Raw genomic sequence first — 18,453 nt, 5'->3', positions numbered from 1 at the left:
TAACAGGCCACTGCACGTGTGAACAGCCCCCGCCAGGGGAAGAATCAGGGAAAAAGGGACACAAGCCCCCAGAAGCATGCCAATGTCTAAGACCCCAAGTGAAAGATCAAACTGCGCACTTGATTGATCACTCAAGTCCCCCACTTGGCCCTGTTCCAAATGTACTTTACTTACTTTCATTCCTGCCCTAAACTTTTTTTTTTTTTTTTTCCCGAGACAGAGTCTTGCTCTGGCTCGCAGGCCAAAGTGCAGTGGGGCGATATCAGCTCACTACAAACTCCACCTCCCTAGCTCAAGCCATCCTTCCACCTCAGCCTCCCGAGTAGCTGGCACTACAGGTGCACACCACCACGCCCAGCTAATTTTTGTAGTTTTTTGTAGACACAAGGTTTCACCATGTTGCCCAGGCTGGTCTTGAGCTCCTGGTAAACTTTTTAATAAACTTTCACTCCTGCTTTAAAACTTGCTTTGGTCCCTCACTCTGCCTTATGCCCCTCAGTTGAATTCTTCTGAGAAGGCAATAATCGAGGTTGCTGCAGAACCATATAGATTCACCACTGATAACAAGAGCCAAAGGTTGATCTCAGGTTTATAAATTTTTTTGCCATCCATCCATTCCACCAATAAATGTTTATGGAACACCTACTATGTGCATGGGATTTAACCAGGCATTGGAGATTTAAAGGTCAGCAGAATAAATACTCTTCCTGCCCTTTTTGAGCTTGTAAGTCTGTGGAACATTTATTGAGCGCCTTCTTCTTCTTCTTCTTCTTCCTCTTCTTCTTCTTTTTTTTTTTTTTTTTTGACGGAGTCTCCCTCTGTTGCCAGGCTGGAGTGCAGTGGCATGATCTCAGCTCACTACAACCTCCGCCTTCTGGGTTCAAGCAATTCTCCTGCCTCAGCCTCCTGAGCACCTGTGACTATAGGCACGTGCCACCATGCCCAACTAATTTCTGTATTTTTAGTGGAGACGGGGTTTCACCATGTTAGCCAGGATGGTCTCGATCTCTTGACCTCATGATCCACCCACCTCGGCCTCCCAAAGTGCTGCGATTACAGGCATGAGCCACCGTGCCCAGCCGAGCACCTTCTATATACCAAATACATCCTTGCCTTCCCCCAAATTCAGACAGAACTGTAGAGGATAGCTTATTTATGGACATCCAACTATTTCTGGAAAAGTATGGTGTCTACATTTGAGGATTACTGTTTCGATGTTAGAGAGCTAAGAGAGAAAAAATACTAAAAGGTTGGACTAGTTCTAGTTCTGCTTCTGGTTCTTTCCCCACTTCTCTTTAGAAACTCACCCTCTCATGGGGCCTCGGTTTTCTATTTTATAGAATGATGGACTTGGGTGAATACAAACAAGCACTTAAAAAATCCTGCAATCACCATCTGGACAAGCAAACTGGATTTTCCCAAAAGCAGACCAGTCATGCTCTAAAAAATCATGCCAGTCCCCAATTTCTGTAATTGTCTAGAACAAAGTATATATTCACAGGCACTTCTAATTGCACCAACCAATGTGGGAAGAAGGTTGAAGTTCTGTAAATAATTTGCATGCTGTTGCATTAGGCTGGCCACAGCCAACATGCCATGTCCTAATGACCCTGTCTGGTGGAAAGTTAGTCTGGCGCATCAAAAATTATGCAACATTTAACACTTCTTTAAGAGTTCTTTACAAATGCAGTCTGTGCCAATGTTAAGAAAATGTCCTCTGAAAGCAAAGAGCTAATACTAAATCCCAAGAGAGAAAAATAGATGGTTTGGCCAAAAGAAACCCAAGAGATTAAAAACCAGAGAAGCTCTGTGGACCTCTACAGAACTCTGTAGAAGGCCACTTGCTCCCTGTTGCTAATTGAATAAAGTCTAAACTGTTTAGCCTGACCCTCAGGGGCTCCAGAGTCTTCCCCCAACTCCTCCTCTGGATGTCTGAGTTGAACCCATTCAGCCATTCTTCAGATGTGACCTCCCCTGAAAAGATGTCTGTCATGAGCCTGTCTAGGATGAATCACTCTCACCTCTGTGAACATTATCTCTTCCAGAGGAGCTCCTGCCCCACCAAGAACATGATAAGCATTGGGTATGGTTCTCTGTCCCCTGCAGGACCCACCCAGGGCCTGGCACAGACCAGGTGCTTGGTTGACCTTTTTTGACCATTAGTAGCCATGACAATAACGATGGTATTAATAGTAAACACACAAGCAGGGCTTACTCAGTGCCAGGCACTCATCTAAAGTGCTTTGGATTTATTAACATATTTATTCATCCTAACGACAGATGGAAAGCTTAACAAACGAGGAAGCAGAAACACTGAGTGTTTAAGTAACTTTCGGATCATATAACCAATACTTAAACCCAAACCATCTTGTTCTTGGAGTCCACGGGATTAACCATCAGACTATACAGCTTCTAGATCGGTGTCTAGAGTTGGACACATGCTTCCACTTCCCATAGATGGCGATGGAGAAGGAGACTAAAGAAGAACAAAGATGCTAGCTAGTAAGTGAGCTGGGTCCTTGTGAGAGTTTTCCTTTCAATCCCATTGCCTTCCTGGAGGAACGAAGGAGGCTGCTGTTAGCAGCATTTCTCCTGCACCAGGAAAGGAGCCAGTGCCACTCTGTTTAATAGTGTGACTAACCGACGGGGTCCAAGAGGAGACTGTAGCCTGCCTAGACCTTGGGAATTACTGTTGAGTCCCAGGACTCTGTGTACTGTTAACACTCTCCCCAGCTAAAGAAACAAAGATCCTTGAAGTTCATGGAGCCCTGACACATCCCAGGCCCTGGAGGCTATTCCCACTTAGGGAAAGGATTGGATCTAGAATGGGGAGGAGGCAGCACCCTGAGGACCAGGGCAGAAGGGGAAGCTCTGGGGCTGCTCTATGGGGCTTCCCTGTCAGGCTGGCCCTGCACTCAGGCATGTCCTTCCATTTAAGCGGCCTAGGCTTCATCTGTGGCATGCAAACTCACATCTAACTCACACCCCAGCAGTGTGGGCTGCTAAGGGGCTTGTGGGAGCTGCTCCAGGACTGTTGTGGGTCCTGGGAATCTTGTCTTTGGAGCCCCCACTTTCAGCACAGCAAGCATTAATGTGAACCCATTTCCCACATTAAACAGCAATTATGGGTCAATCTGGAAGGACTGGGCTGAGCAGCCACTGACCAATTGATAATGTGCTGTTTGTGGACATTTAAATATTTAAAATTTTTATTTTTCTGTGGCTTTTTTGGACTCTATTTTTTTTTTTTTTTTTTTTTTTTTTTTTGAGACGGAGTTGCTCTGTCACTCAGGCTGGAGTGCAGTGGCGTGATCTCAGCTTACTGCAAACTCCACCTCCCAGGTTCATGCCATTCTCCTGCCTCAGCCTCCTGAGTAGCAGGGACCACAGGCGCCCACCACCACACCTGGCTAATTTTTTGTATTTTTAGTAGAGACGGGGTTTCACCATGCTAGCCAGGATGGTCTCGATCTCCTGACCTCGTGATCCACCCACCTCGGCCTCCCAAAGTGCTGGGATTACAGGCATGAGCCACCGCGCCTGGCCTTTGGACTCTATTTTTATATTTAATATTTGTTTCATGTCTTGGATCATTTCATAGCCCTGAGCCCTTTGCTCAGGATGAAAGGAGACCTGGCCTTGGAGACCCATCTCATCGCTTATCTGTGCCAACCCCTCCCCCGGCCCCAGGTGAGGGATCCCATCCCATAGATGTCATCCCATAGATGTTAGGGAGCTTCAGGCCAAGGCCAGCTGTGCTGTCCCATGGAGAAGCCAGAGAGACACAGGACAGCCTCACCAGGTGGAGGAGCCACTTAAAATAGGGCAGCATGAGGGAAGCTCAAGCCAGAATCTTCTGTTTTCCCCTCCAAGCAAGAGAAAGGAGCCCTCCCTGGCCCACCTCCTGCTAGTGGCCCTGTGCTGGATACAGAAGCCCCACTTGGCTCTCCCCTTACCTTGCTCAAGGAGAAGGCCTCTGGGCTATGCTTGTAGAAGGTTTCTTTGAATGACCCCAGCCAGGTCTCAGCAATGCGAACCCTGTTCCTCAGGGTGGCCTCCTGGTCGAGGGGGGAATGGGAATCCTGATTTTGGTAGATGTGTCCTACCCGAGAGCAGGGAAGGATTTCAACAGAGCCACCACAGAGCCAGGCCTGCCACGAAGAGAAAAGATAAACACCTCAGCATTCCACCTTTAAGAACGGTGGGAAATAGGGAGCCCTATCTATGAGGGGCTGGCAAAATGCACAGGAAATCGTGAGCACTCAATGGTGAAGATGATTATGGCCCTCAGGGTGGCGTAGAGTTTCCAGATTTGGAGGTTCTGGGCAGGGGAGTGACAGGGTGGAGAGAATAGAGGTAGTTGTCCCAAAATGGGGACAAGAGGGCCATCCCCATGCAACTACCTGAATATGCTGCCCTTCAAACACATGCAGATCCAGCACTTAGAGAGACGTAGCATGTGAATTAGCACCCCTATTCCCCAAAGGACACTTCCTCAGGGAAAAAGATGATCCCAGTGGTCCGGGAATATCTCAAAGCTTGTGAAGTGTGCTACAAAGACACCAGAAGCTGTTTGTAGTAGAGACAGAAGCAAGCTTTCCTGAGACATAGTCTTTACTATTTCAAGAAATTTCCCTCTGCTCTCCCACTCCCAAATGGCTGGAGTTCATTTGGCAGGAAGACTTTCATTCCACATTTGGGGATAAAGGTTAAAGTAGAAGCTGTCCTAGGATAAGCGGCATATGAATGGAAACACCAAAACTGGAGCTCCCAAATTATGTGCCAAGGTGCCCCAGGGTGCCACAGCAAACTCATAGGCTCTGGTGTTAAATTTTTGAGAGAAACATGGTGACATCTGTTGGACTTTACGCAGAATATAAGCTTCAGGTAATTCACACTTTCAGCATCAGGTCTCCGCACTTTTGATGATGAATTTTTTTTTTGATGTTGGGCTTTCGGAGGATACTGTGATGAAAAAGCAAGTATCATGCTAGAAAAGCAATGTGGGACAGGAAATGAGGGTGACTCCAAGGTTTGAGAAGTTGTGTGGTGCCCAACAGTTGCTAAGTTCTTATGATAAGTATTAAATTGTTTGGACCAAACTACTCAATACACAGAACTTCAGGCGTTTGTTTTGGACTATGGATGCTGTGAAAAAATTACTAAGATGCTAAGAGCGCTGTGAATAGAGAATGTATGAGAGCCTCTGGAATCTCCGCACAGAAGTTAAAATAACTGAGAGTATGCCTATTCCTGGAAGCAGGCTTTGAAGGCACTGAGAGTGAAACCAAGCTACAGCACAGGAGAGATGGGAAACTGTGAGAAATGGGAGGTTTGACACACAACACAGGAATGACTTTATAATTTTCCCACAGCCTCATTCCTTCCCAGTGACATTTCTAATGCCTGCCTCTGAGCTGTGACCATACACACCACTCCAGAGATCCCACCTCTGTCCTCCCTTGGTCCAGGACATACCTTGAAAGACAGTTCGAGGTTTTCACCACCTTGCAGCGACATAAGAGAGTCATACGCTCCAGTGTTTTGGAAGTAATGTCTGTCCATGGCCACCACCTCTCCGGGCACCACAGGGCTCCTGGACACAGAAGACAGGCAGGACACTGCAGTTCAGAACCCAGAGCACAGCAGGCAAGGCTGGGGGCTGGGGCTTCCCAGGTGGGAGCTCCAGTGGCTGAGAGAACAGGCTTTAGGCTCAGGTAAAATGCAATGTTTTTAATTGCAAGACTGGAGCAGAACCATGATGTCAGAAATCCCAGTGTTTGATGGAAAGAGAGCTATTCTTGCCTGGGTCTTCTATACTCTGTCCTCAGATACTGCTCCTAGAGAGGGCCTAGGGACCACACCTGAGACTCCCCTGCCCTTGGGCTTGAGTCCCTCTGGAAAGATGTTTGGGAAGAAGGCCTTGGTTAAAATCAGGTACCCTAAGAGAGGTAGCACCAGGCCTGACACAGCGACATGGTCAGGCTCTTTCCTTCTTTCTTTTTCTCACCCTCTTCTGTTTTCCTAATGACCATCCACCCTCTTCCCAATTCTATGATGAATCCACCAGGGACCCTGGAAGCAGATAAGTCCCCACTGCCCTAGGGGAAAAATACATGATTTATAAACACAAGAAGCTAGAAACCTTTAATAAGGGAATTAAGATCATAATATCCCTCAGAGGGATTTTAAACAGAGAAAGATGTAGTCAGAAGGTTTTTGAAAAAGGGTCTCTTCATCTAGGAGGAACAAATTTGAATGCAGCCAAACTCTGGGAATTTTTCAAAGTGTAAATGACTAAGAGTTCAGATTTTTCTTAATTACCAAAGAAATAGTAATGCATTAACAAAGCTACTGGCCTTTAGGTTATAAAAATTCTACATTATACCAAAATACTAAAAACTGATATTGTAATGATTATTCAGTATAATTTCCAACTCTGCCACTCCCAATTTGTAAGATCTTAGGTGGGCTATGTGTCTTTGAGCTCAGCTTCCTCACCTCTAATTGGGGATAAAATAGTGTTTCATAATTGGGTTTTGGGGGATGACTAAGGTAAGCCATGTAAAATATGTAGCTCTGTGCATGCCACATTTTAAACGCTCACTGGATTTTGATGTTACAAGTTCAGCATTCCTTTTCTGACACCTGTGGGGCCAGTGTGCTTTTTAATGCAGAATTTTTTGGACTTTAAAGAGGGACATACATCGTATACTACACATCAGTCCTGGTGGGGTCTGCCTGGCACTCTTTAGTCAAATATACTAATATTTCTTTGATGAAGCACACATATTTTCACAGTAAGCAGTAAGTGGGATAAATAAGGCCAATGCAGACACCCCACGTCAGTTCAGGGCAGCTTTTGCTGCCTAATGATTTTGTTTTTGTTTTTTGTTTTTGAGACAGAATCTTGCTCTGTCACCCAGGCTAGAGTGCAGTAGTGTCATCTCAGCTCATTGCAACCTCTGCCTCCTGGGTTCCAGTGATTCTTGTGCCTCAGCCTCCCAAGTAACTGGGACTACAGGAGTGTGCTACCATGCCCAGCTAATTTTTTTTTGTATTTTTAGTAGAGATGGGGTTTCGCCATGATGGCCAGGTTGGTCTCGAACTCCTGGCCTCGAGTGATCAGCCCGCCTCTGCCTCCCAAAGTGCTAGGATTACAGGCATGAGTCACTGCATCTGGCCTGCTGCCTAATGAATTATTAAACAAATGTTTGGTTTTCAGAGCTTTTTGGATTTTGCAATTGTGAGTAATGAACTGTGGCCTTGTATTTAAAATATAGCATAGCAGTGAAGCAGTCGTCTCAAGGGCCTGGCTGTCTGGGTTTAAATTCTGGATTCACCTCTCATTGGCTTTACAGTATTGGGAAACTTTAAAAATCCTTATGTACCCCAGAAACCATGGAGGCAGACAACCAACCCCACTGTGTCCTTTCAGAATTCATATCCCACAGAATTCATGAGCTTAATAAAATGGCTGTGTTTTACACCAAGTTTGAGGTGATTTGTTATGCATAAGATATCTAGTACTTCTACTTAAATAGAAGAGTCATCCAAAAACCAAACATGTGAGAAGCGACCCATACAATAGGATATATTTGAGACCTATGGTTCTTAGCATTCACCTGGTTGAATTCTTCCTATTTGCTAAGACGGGACCTGAGGAATTCACACTGTACCTGATGAGAGAGCTGGGCCAAGATTCCATCTCAGGTTGCCACACACTGGGGCATTAACTGATGCTATCTGGAAGACCCTGTCGGAACTTTATGAATATGACAATACAATTGTGGTAGCACCTACATCTGGGTGCCTGGCACTCTCTAAGTGCTTTTCACATATTAGTTCATTCAATCTTCACAACAACCCTATAAGGTAAATACTATGATTGCTCTCAATTTACTGATAAGGAAACCGTGGCATACATTAAGTAATTTACTAGGAAACTGTGGAGGTAGGATTAGACCCCAGGCAGGCAGGCTGCAGAGTCCATCCTGAGGAGGCAATGGCAAAGCAGGTGTGAAATGGGGACTCACCTGATGGGGCTTATTGGGGACTGGAGGGCCTTCCTCACATGCTCTGGCAAAGGTTCCCAGTGGAAATCCAGCTTCCAGTCCAACACCCCACGCTGCAGGTCCTTTGAGGGGTAATACTGGAAAGTCTTCCAGTCAATCACATCTATCACCGGAGATACCACTCGGCTCCTGGAAAGAATTGTGGAATTAAACAAGGGACGTAAAGCATTTACTTGCTGGGGCTGGAAACAGTCTGTACATGGGCTGCCCAGTATGGTGGCTACCAGACACCCGTACCTAAAATGGGTTTATCCAAATCAGGTGTGGAGTAAGTGTAAAATACACCCTGGATTAAGAATACTTAGTATGGAAAAAATGATGCAAAAATCTTAATAATTTTTACATTGATTATATGTTGAAATGGTAATATTTTGGATATATTGGGTTTACTGAACTATATTATTAAAATTAACTTCATCTGTTTATTTTTATTTTGTAATGTGACTATTAGAAGTATTTTAATTACATATGTGGCTCGTGTTATATTTATATTATATAGCACGGTTCTAGAAAATGTTTTTCCATAAGGAATTAGGGTGCATTGCTTTAAAAAGCATGCCAGTACTTTTCTTTCTTCAAAAACCTTTCTTGACAGCACTAAGAGATACAGAGACGGGTCCTAGGCTCAGCTCTGCTACTAATGAACTATGTAATCTTGAGATACCTGTTATACCTCTCTGGGCCTCAGTTTCCTCATTTGTAGAATGGGAGGTTGAACTACTTCCCACAAAGGCCTTTCTCAGCTGCAATGCTCTAGGACTGTGGCTCTTAACTTCTTTTGGGGTCCTTGATCCCTTTGAGATTCAGGGGAAAACCATGGGCCACTCCTGAGTGAAATCTTACACGTCCATATAAAAAATATTGTGCACGATGTCAGAGAGTTTATGGACCCCTGCTCTCAGGTCTAGTTCTTCTTCCTCCTTGTAGTGTAAAACTGGATTGGCTTGAGAAATCAGGATTTCCAAACCCTAGAAGATCCCTACTCTCAATGCATGCGTATATGAACATCTGGTATCTATAACCAAAGTCCTGACTATCTTGGTTTATTTGCTCATTTCCTGCTATTGTTGGTGATTTTTAGTCCAATTTTTTTTTTTTTTTTTTTTTTGCACAGTCTGGAGATATGACTGCAGAGTGATGTGAGAAATTGACATGGGTCATATACTTTTTAACTAAGTAGGCAATCACTCAGGTGTCCCAGGAGCTGCTATGCACCTAGCCAATATCTCAATCACATTTTCTCCCCCTGGCCTGTCATGATAATTATGTCTTAAATCTGTGCCATGGAATGAATCAGGCCTGAACTTCAGGGTGGCTAGAAGATATCACTCTAAGAGAAGTGAGATTCCTGGGAGGGGAGATACTAGCCACATTGTGTTTACACTACCATCAAATTCCATCTCTGTTCCATTGTCTTGGAAAGAGCCAGGGTGGCCCCATGATTTCATTATCTGCTTTAATCTATGGCTTTAGGTAACCGACATAAGTGTAAGGAGTTGTGGGGTCTATATTTAGAGCAAGGATCTTCATATGCTTTTCCTGCCTCTTTCACATTGTTTCCGCTGGAAGGCAAAGGGAACATAATCCCTCTGGGTTTCCCCTATTTTGGGGTACCCTGTATTGACCTAAGAAAACTGAGAACCTAGACCAGGGAGGAAATGAGGGCACCCAGAGCCCCTTCCAGAGTCTCCACTTACTGTGTAATGAATCAGGCAGATGGATAAATTTGGCTATTGGCAAAGCATTTTGTGGAATTTTGGAATCAAGAGCCAGGGAACTGTGTGGCTGAATTAGGAAGAAATGCATGAAATTTGTGCTACCTTCAGCAATCGTAAGAGGACAAGAAAGGGACTTGCATTTAAGCATTCCCGCAATCAATTCATCCTAGACCTCTATGCTGTGTATTTCTTTCTTTCTTTTTTTTTTTTTTCAGACGGAGTCTCGCTCTGTTACCCAGGCTGGAGTGCAGTGGCGTGATCTCGGTTCACTGCAAGCTCCGCCTCCTGGGTTCACGCCATTCTCCTGCCTCAGCCTCCCAAGTAGCTGGGACTACAGGTGCCCGCCACAACGCCCGGCTAATTTTTGTATTTTTAGTAGACATGGGTTTTCACCGTGTTAGCCAGGATGGTCTCGATCTCCTGACCTAGTGATCCCCCAACCTCGGCCTCCCAAAGTGCTGGGGATTACAGGAGTGAACCATCGCGCCCGGCCTTTTTTTTTTTTTTTTTAAATGGTCTCACTCTGTCGCCCAGACTGGAGTGCAGTGGCACAATCTGGGCTCACTGCAACCTCCACTTCCCAGGCCCAAGGATTCTTCAGCCTCAGCTCCCCGAGTAGCTGAGACTACAGGCATGAGCCACCATGCCCGGCTAGTGTGGGAGTGTGTGTGTGTGTAGAAATGGGATTTCGCCATGTTGTTGAGGCTAGTCTCGAACTCCTGAGCTCAAAGTGATCTTCCAGCCTTGGCCTCCCAAAGTGCTGGGATTACAGGTATGAGCCACTGCACCCAGCCTGTGCTGTGTACTTCTTAACAAAGGAGTACGTTGCTTTTTATTAGAAAATGAGAATTCTAAAATTCATTATGTTTCTCTTTTTGTTTTGTCTTTCTGGAAGCTCAGAGTCACATGTAAAACTCACTTCTAATAACTGTATTACCCCTGATTCCCAATACCCTCTTTTCCTTTCTGAAATCTTCTTTTTCGTCTATTTTAACTGTGTACAAGAGTGATTAATCATGAGCTTCCCTGAGTAATTTTGGATAGAGATAAAGAATAAAATGTCAGTGAATGAAGTGAGGAGTGTTTTCTATTTTGGTCTTTATTCCCATGGACCACAGTGGCTGCCTAGCAGGACTAAATTACTAACTGTAGTCTACTGACTCAAAAAGGGTGATTAATTCAAATAAAAAACCCACAGTCTTCTATTTAGCTTTGTGGTTTTGTACCTACAGATGTGTCTGGTGTTCTTGGAATTCACGTCAAGCAAAATAGCGAGCTGACCTCGTTTGACTTGGAAGGAGCTGGAAGTGTCTGCTTACTTCGTCAGTCCCTCACCTGTGAATTGAGTTTTAACCCTCAGGCAGGTACAAGGTTGATCCTACGTTAAGCCTTTCTAAGTTCCAGGAGATCAAGTGCTTATGTTTCAAAAGGCAAACAGAAGGAGTCAAGCTGCCAACAAAGACTGGTTCACTGAAATACGTGAGATCAACGAATACATTACTGTCCAGATATTCAAGAGCTAACTGTAGTTTCAAGCTTCCCATAACCTTTTACCACAATAAAGAATAAGCCCTCGTTTATCTCATTCCTTGTTAATTCTCGTGAGCCTGGATGTTCCTCAAGGTCCATGATACACAAGCCATTTTGAAAGTTCATGTGTATTCTCGGTGTTTGTGGAAAGTCTCTTATACTAGAAGCAGAAGGCTCTGAATTCTCCCTTCCCAGTGCTCTTGCTGCTCGGTTGTGACCGCAGGACTGGCACCGGCTTTTCCAGGGGCAGATACGAGGACGTGTCATGCTGAAGGGTATGAAGTATGATGGTTGCTGGAGAGTTTCCTTGGGGCACCTGAGCCAAAGAAGGCTGCTCCCTCTGGGGGGGCAGGAGGCATCCTGACCTCCTGCTGCTCCTTGACACGCACATGCGCGCGCACACACACACACGCATGCACATGCTCGCTCCCCCCCCACACTCAGACTCTCACATGCTTACACACACACACTCACATGCACAGGCACAAGGGGTTCTGACACTGCTTTCCATCATTTAACCCTTCAAAGGGCAGAGTGGGAGGTGTTCTTCTCCCTGCCCCACATTGCTTCTCCCCATAGCACCCCTGGCTGATCCTGAAGGACTGGATGTCTCGCAGATAGGGACCAGACCCATTTTCAAGTAGAGATAACTTGTTCAGCTTCTTGAGATGATATCATCTTTGAGCCCCTTTCAAGACTGTCCCTTTCCCCTTAGAAACCTTCATCCTTCCAGGGGTATGGCTTCCACTGCTTGGCTTGGGTATGAGAGCTGGCAGTCAACACAAGTCAGCTGAGAGCTGGATACAACAGCTAGTCTTGATTCCCATTGTTGTTACTTTGTGTAGAAACTGGCCATCAATCAGCATCTCCCAGGGCTGCCCTAAAATCAGTTGTCCACAGGGAGACTCTGTGTAGGGTTGCTATGAACAGTTACAGGAGTTGCGCACTGTGCAACCCAAGAGAACACCTCTAATATTATCATTACTGTAAATTTGTGTTTTTATTTCGACAACTTTCTGACAGTTGGCATTAAGATGTCTTATTCTAATAAAATCAGTATGTTATGACCAATTTTCTGAGGAATGGGAGTCAGGAGGAATGGTCACGAGGAAGGGATTTCTACCAATTCAAATAAAGTTGCCACATGGCTAGTGGGAACCTGCTAGGCAGGGACAGGGAACAAAGGCTGGTCAGCAGGCTCTGAATTCCTTGGCCAGGGTGTGGAGGAGGCTATGGCTCTTTGAAAGAGCTGATTTGTGGCTTATTGCACTGTTCACTCGCCACTCCCACCCCACCTTTTTTTTTTTATAAGAGCTCTTAAAGACCCTTTTCTGTCTTTTGGGCACTGTGTCCTCATCTGGTGACAGAATGTCTCCTGACACAAGCCTTGGAGACAGCTGGGCCCCCTTTCCTCTCCATGTGAGGAGCTGCACCATATCCCTTCCACAGCTTGGCTTTGCATGAGGCACGTGGGCGACGTCCCTGGGGGAGTAAAGCACACACTGAATGAGGCTGCTCTCCCTGCCACAGCTCATAGACCGTTGCCAGGTGGAGTGGAGAGAGTGGGACTCAGATACCAAAGAGGTGGCTTTTCTTCCAGATCCTCACCTGCCAGGGCCTAAAAGCTGGACACTGGGGCCCAGAGAAAACACAGTGGACAAGAAGCCATGAATGAGGTGTAGAGATGATGAAAATGTGGTCACATCACGCAGAAGAGATGGAACCCAAAGAGGAAGGCAAGCCAGTAACACACCAGGATCAGAGGCCCAGTTTGTGTGTGTGTGTGTGTGTGTGTGTGAGAGAGAGAGAGAGAGAGAGACAGAGAGAGAGAATGAGTGACCAAGAGACAGAGAGAGACAAAGACCGTGAGAGGTAGAGAGGCGGAGACAGACAGGAGGGGAAAAGAGGAGAGGGGAAGGGCACAGGAAACTAGAATGTCTCTTAATCACAAAGGGCTTCCCAGGGAGCCTCATTTTCTTTCTAGCCTAGGACACTGAGGCACTGCCACGTCTTTCTACCTTCACCTAGCTCTGCGAAATGGGGCCCCGATGTGAGAAGCAGATACGAGGGACTCACAGCAGCAGGTAACACATGTCTCATAACCAGCTGTGGGGTTAAGGATGACTAATGTTTCTCCCTGACCAGCTTCTCCAACTCTTAAAAAGAACATGTACACAATAAAAACAGCACTGGACCCAGAGTCAGAAAATCTGACTCAGCTACGAATTATCTGCCCTTACATATCATGTCACCTCTCTGAGCCTCAATTTCTCCCCCTATAAAACAGAAGCTAAAATACCTGCCTGAGGCATCTCATGGGGGTCATTAAAGAAGGCATATGAAAGAAGTCTGCGAGGGTTATACATACATAACGTTTAACGATGTTAATTACTGCATTTCTAAATGTCTGCATAAAAGAAGCATAGAAAACAGCCCAGTTGTCAAGTGGCTGTGTGACCCTGAGGGGTCTTTTTTACTTTCCTGGAACTCAGGGTTCTCGATAGTGAAATCATGAGGTAAGACAAGATGATCTTCATGGTCCCTCTGAGAGCCACCTGTCTGTGATACCAGAATGGGAATTAGATGGGAAATGGGCAAGATCAACTTCAGAGTCTGACTCCAATGATAGACATCGCCCTGATTTCAAGATGGCCCTTTGCATGAAACAGAATCAAAAATGGCAGCTTTGGAGGGCTTGTGCATTTTCTTTTCTTTTCAGGATGGAGTCTTGCTCTGTTGCCCAGGCTGGAGTGTAGTAGCACGATCTTGGCTCACTTTAACCTCTGCCTCCCAGGTTCAAGTGATTCTCCCACCTCAGCCTCCTGAGTAGCTGGGATTACAGGCACACGCTACCACACCCAGTTAATTTTTGTATTTTTAGCAGAGATGGGGGTTTCACCATGTTGGCCAGGGTGGTCTCGAACTCCTGACCTCAGGTGATCCGTCTGCCTCGGCCTCCCAAAGTGCTGGGATTACAGGCATGAGCCACTGTGCCTGGCCAGCTTGTGCATTTTTGTGTCCTAGTTCTTGTCCTAGTGCTGAATTTATGTGTGTCTTCTTTTCTTATGAGATGTGAGTCAAGAGACAATCTGTCTCATGAAACTGGGAAACATTAATCTGTCTTGATCTCACTTGAGTTCCGATTGTTCTTCTTTGTTAAAATGGAATGCTGAACTATTAACAATTTACTTTCTGTCATTTGAACATTTGAAACCATCTCCATTTGGCTGATGGTAACTCCTGTGTCTCCAGGATTCATTCTGATCTGGTCCAGGAATTTTTTCTTATATTTGATTGATCATCCCTAACTTCACGTGAGATAATAAACATTCATCATGGGTAGAAGTCATAAGGCTTGGTTCTAGCATTGGTCCTGTCTTGCTGGGCACCATCAAACAATTATTGATTGTGGTTCTACCCTGCTACATGCCTACATGAGCTCCAAGGGGTATGCCTGAGGTGGTCCAAGGTGGGCCAGCCACCAGGTTTCAGTTTTCCTGGGTAGGATATTCAGATTGAGGGTAATGTTTGACTAGACATGTTTAGGAACTGTTTGTCTTGAGCAAGGAAGTGAGAAAGAGATTGACGGTCAGATGGGGGAAGGAGAGCAGAGAAATGATCAAGAAAAATGTTAAGATGCTTGTCTACAGGGTAATGTAATGCAGTCCTCTCCAACTTCACATTTCCAAGGACTGGCCTTAGGTAGAAAATTAGGGACCCCTTATATAAACTGGGGAAACAAAGAATGCTGTTTAGTGATCAGAGAACATAATGTTTTCTTTTTACGGGTTAGTAATCTACGGCCTAGTGTAGTTCAGAGACTTTTTCCCCAGGTTATGTTACAAGCTTGATTAAAATTGACGAATTTTCGGCCAGGCGCGGTGGCTCACGCCTGTAATCCCAGCACTTTGGGAGGCTGAGGCGGGCGGATCACGAAGTCAGGAGATTGAGACCATCCTGGCTAACACGGTGAAACCCCTTCTCTACTAAAAATACAAAAAATTAGCAGGGCGCGGTGGCGGGCGCCTGTAGTCCCAGCTACTCGGGAGGCTGAAGCAGGAGAATGGCATGAACCTGGGAGGCGGAGCTTGCAGTGACCCGAGATCGCACCGCTGCACTCCAGCCTGGGTGACAGAGTGAGACTCCATCTCAAAAAAAAAAAGAAAAAGAAAAAGAAAAAAAATTGCCAAATTTTCACCAAAGGCAATGATAGCTATGGTAAGGTGTTACCCTTATCATGCAATTTAATACAATTTTAAGTATTTGCAACCTCATAGAAGCTGTTCTCCAGGCCTCAGTTTCTTGATCTATAAAGCAAGGTAGATGGACTGGAAGATCTCTAACCTCCTTTCCAACTCTAACTCTATAGTCTTAAAAAACTTACACATCTGAAAACCCGAAGGGAATAGATCACTCTCTAATGGAGATTCAGGAATTAATAGGTGGGTTGTTCTGTGAGTGGCTGATGCTATACACTATTTCTCCCAGTTCCATGTCTTGCTTTGCAAGCCCAGGGAATAAGTTACCTGTCACCAGCTATTCTGCTGAGGAGGGGCTCCAGCCAGCCTGGGTGGCACTCGCAGTGGGCATCCATGAAGACGAGCACATCCCCGGTGGCCCTGGTGGCCCCCAGCATCCGGGCCCTGATGGCACCCAGCCTCTTGTTGCTCCTGAGTAACTTCACCCCCTCCAGCCTGGCCACATATTCGCTGAGAGCAGACTTGAGTTGTCCTGGAATCAACAGGGTTGTGGTCAATGGAATGACAAATGCCACAACCGATGAGATTGTGACTAAGATAATTGTCAGCAACTCTCTTTTGGAAGCCATGGTGAGCACCTGGGTCCTAAGAACCAAAAACATTACTACAGTGTGGTTGTTGCTAAGATGTAAGATGCTTTGTTAGGTTGGGGTGGGCCATGATTCTCTCCAGTAAAAATTAGAGGGATGGTGTCAGAAAACCAGGAAAGGGGAGAACTTGCTAACATTCTCCAAATGCAGCAGCAAGAATGTAGCAGGTACTGTTGGTGTCTGATATGGTTTGGCTCTTTGTCCCCACCCAAATCTCATCTTGAGCTGTAATCCCCATAATCCCTATGTGTCGAGGGAGGGACCTGGTGGGAGGTGATTGGATCATGAGGGCAGTTTCCCCCATGCTGTTCTCGTGATAGTGAGTTCTCATGAGATCTGATGATTATATAAGTGTTTGACAGTTTTTCCTCCTCTCTCTCTCTCTTTCTCTCACTTGCTGCCATGTAAGACATGCTTCCCCTTCCACCATGATTGTTAAGTTTCCTGAGGCCTCCCCAGCCATGCGAAACTGTGAGTCAATTAAACCTCTTTTCTTTATAAATTACCTAGTCTCAGGCAGTTCTTTATAGCAGTGTGAGAACAGACTAATATAGTGTCCTACTCAGATTCCCTGAGCTCCCCTTAACTGTTTTGGTTTGGTTTGCATGTCCCCAGCTGCTGTGGGTGCTAACTGAAATCTTAACCCTTCCCTGGAGACTTGCCTTGGGGTATTAAAACGGTCTCTGCTGCAGGTGCCAGACAGTCATGCAGGATGCTGCCCCCAGCCCCAGTCATGGTCAATGACTGACCATTGCAGGGTAAAAAGCAAGACAGACCCCGCAGTGCAGCCTGTGCTCTAGAGTCCCCCATGGGATCAGGCTATGGCTGGACTTCACCTGAAACCACATATTTGTTCAGCTCTTCCCTCTCTCTCTTCTGTATCACTCACTCCCCTACAGATTTCCCCTGAGAGTACACCCTCAAAAAAATCACATGCACGTGAATCTCCATCTCAGGCCCTGCTTTCAGGAAACCTGACCTAAGACAGTGGTCGAGGAAGTCAAAGGCAAAAGGCTCCATTAAATTTGGCAGCTGGTAGGAGATTGGTGATGCTGGTCAAAGAGATCTCATTGCAGTTGATAGGGGAGTCTGCAACACAGTGGGTCCGGGAGAGAAAACAGAAGATGAAAAACTGAGACCAAGAGTCCAGACAGTTAGGAAGGTTGATTCTATAGGGGAAGGGAGAAAAAGAGGCCTAAGAAGATGATGGAAAGGATGAGAGAAACTTGTTAGGTTTTGTGTTTAAGATAAGAATAACTTGATTGTGTGTGTGAGTGCATGTGTGTGTGTGTGTGTGTGCATGTCTGTGTACACACATACCAAGAGGAACAAGCCAGTGGAGATGGAAGGAACAATGTGTTCACAGAGAAGCAGTGGTCTCCATGAAGTCTTGGAAATGGGGAGTCCCCCCAGCCCAGTGGACTAAGATCTCCCCAAGGACAGGGGTTGTACCTAATGCATCTCTTCTGCTCCAACCCTTAGTGCAGGGCCTGGCCCACAGTAGGCACTCAGTACATGTGCATTGAACAGAACTGAGCCAAAAAGCAAGAATTTCCCCCCCAGTTCCCCAGCCCAGAGGTGGCCTTAACTGTGGATACAAGTAGCCTGGCTGCTTTGGTAGCTGGATCTCTGGGGAGGCTGGAGAAGGTTAAGGCAGCCCCACCCGAGAGCCCCCAGAAGACTTCATACACTCCTTCCCTGGGAATCTGTCTTCTAAGCACCATGGATTTTCTGCAGGGAGAACAATGTCCTGAGCAGTAGAGGAAAGGAGTCCCAGTCACTGGGCTGTTGCAATTCTCACTGGTAAAATGCTTCGTTGATGTGCTACTTTATAATTATTTTTCTGGTAAGACTGTCAGCCCTGGTCCACTCCCTGGAGAGGAATCTCTGTTAGTCAAGCTATTAACATTTCTGAACTTGCATATCTGAGAAGCAGCCCCTCAGTGACTTCATTGGCTTTAACATTGCTAAATGTAACATCTTCCTCACCATTCATTCTCCCCTTCCACTGTACTGACAGAACTTTGATGTTTCTCGGGGCAGCTAAAAACACGTATCTCTCAAGACTTCCTGTCACTGCTGGCAGCAGCTCTGGTAGAAATAAAATGAATGAAAGGATTCTGGGAAAACTATTATTTTACTATTTTTTTTTCCAAAGAGCACAAACTGGACTGGCCTCTGCCTATCTCTTCTTCACCTTTTTCCTATTTGAAATATGTATGTGATGTCCAGAGGTAGAGCAGCCCTGTTGTGATTATGAGGCCAAAACTACTCTCTAAGC

The 18,453-nt window shown here is 45.8% G+C and overlaps 1 protein-coding gene across 4 annotated transcripts in view; it reads right to left on the bottom strand.

Annotated features, from left to right (window-relative positions):
* The window catches only part of GALNT15 (polypeptide N-acetylgalactosaminyltransferase 15), a 72,805-nt gene that overhangs the window by 30,340 nt on the left and 24,012 nt on the right, over nucleotides 1–18,453 (bottom strand). For all 4 annotated transcript variants that reach the window (XM_055381119.2, XM_004033696.5, XM_019024747.4 and 1 more), the window contains exons 3-6: nucleotides 15,850–16,054; nucleotides 8,037–8,204; nucleotides 5,479–5,596; nucleotides 3,957–4,151 (exon numbers count right to left, since the gene is read on the bottom strand). In XM_055381119.2, the coding sequence (XP_055237094.1) occupies nucleotides 3,957–4,151; nucleotides 5,479–5,596; nucleotides 8,037–8,204; nucleotides 15,850–16,054 (686 nt within the window). The remainder of the gene's footprint in view (nucleotides 1–3,956; nucleotides 4,152–5,478; nucleotides 5,597–8,036; nucleotides 8,205–15,849; nucleotides 16,055–18,453) is intronic.

Source organism: Gorilla gorilla, chromosome 2 (assembly GCF_029281585.2).
Source record: "Gorilla gorilla gorilla isolate KB3781 chromosome 2, NHGRI_mGorGor1-v2.1_pri, whole genome shotgun sequence".
NCBI classification, from domain to species: Eukaryota; Metazoa; Chordata; class Mammalia; order Primates; family Hominidae; genus Gorilla; species Gorilla gorilla.
Note: the sequence above shows the minus strand (reverse complement) of the source record. Positions and strands in the feature narration are given on the sequence as shown.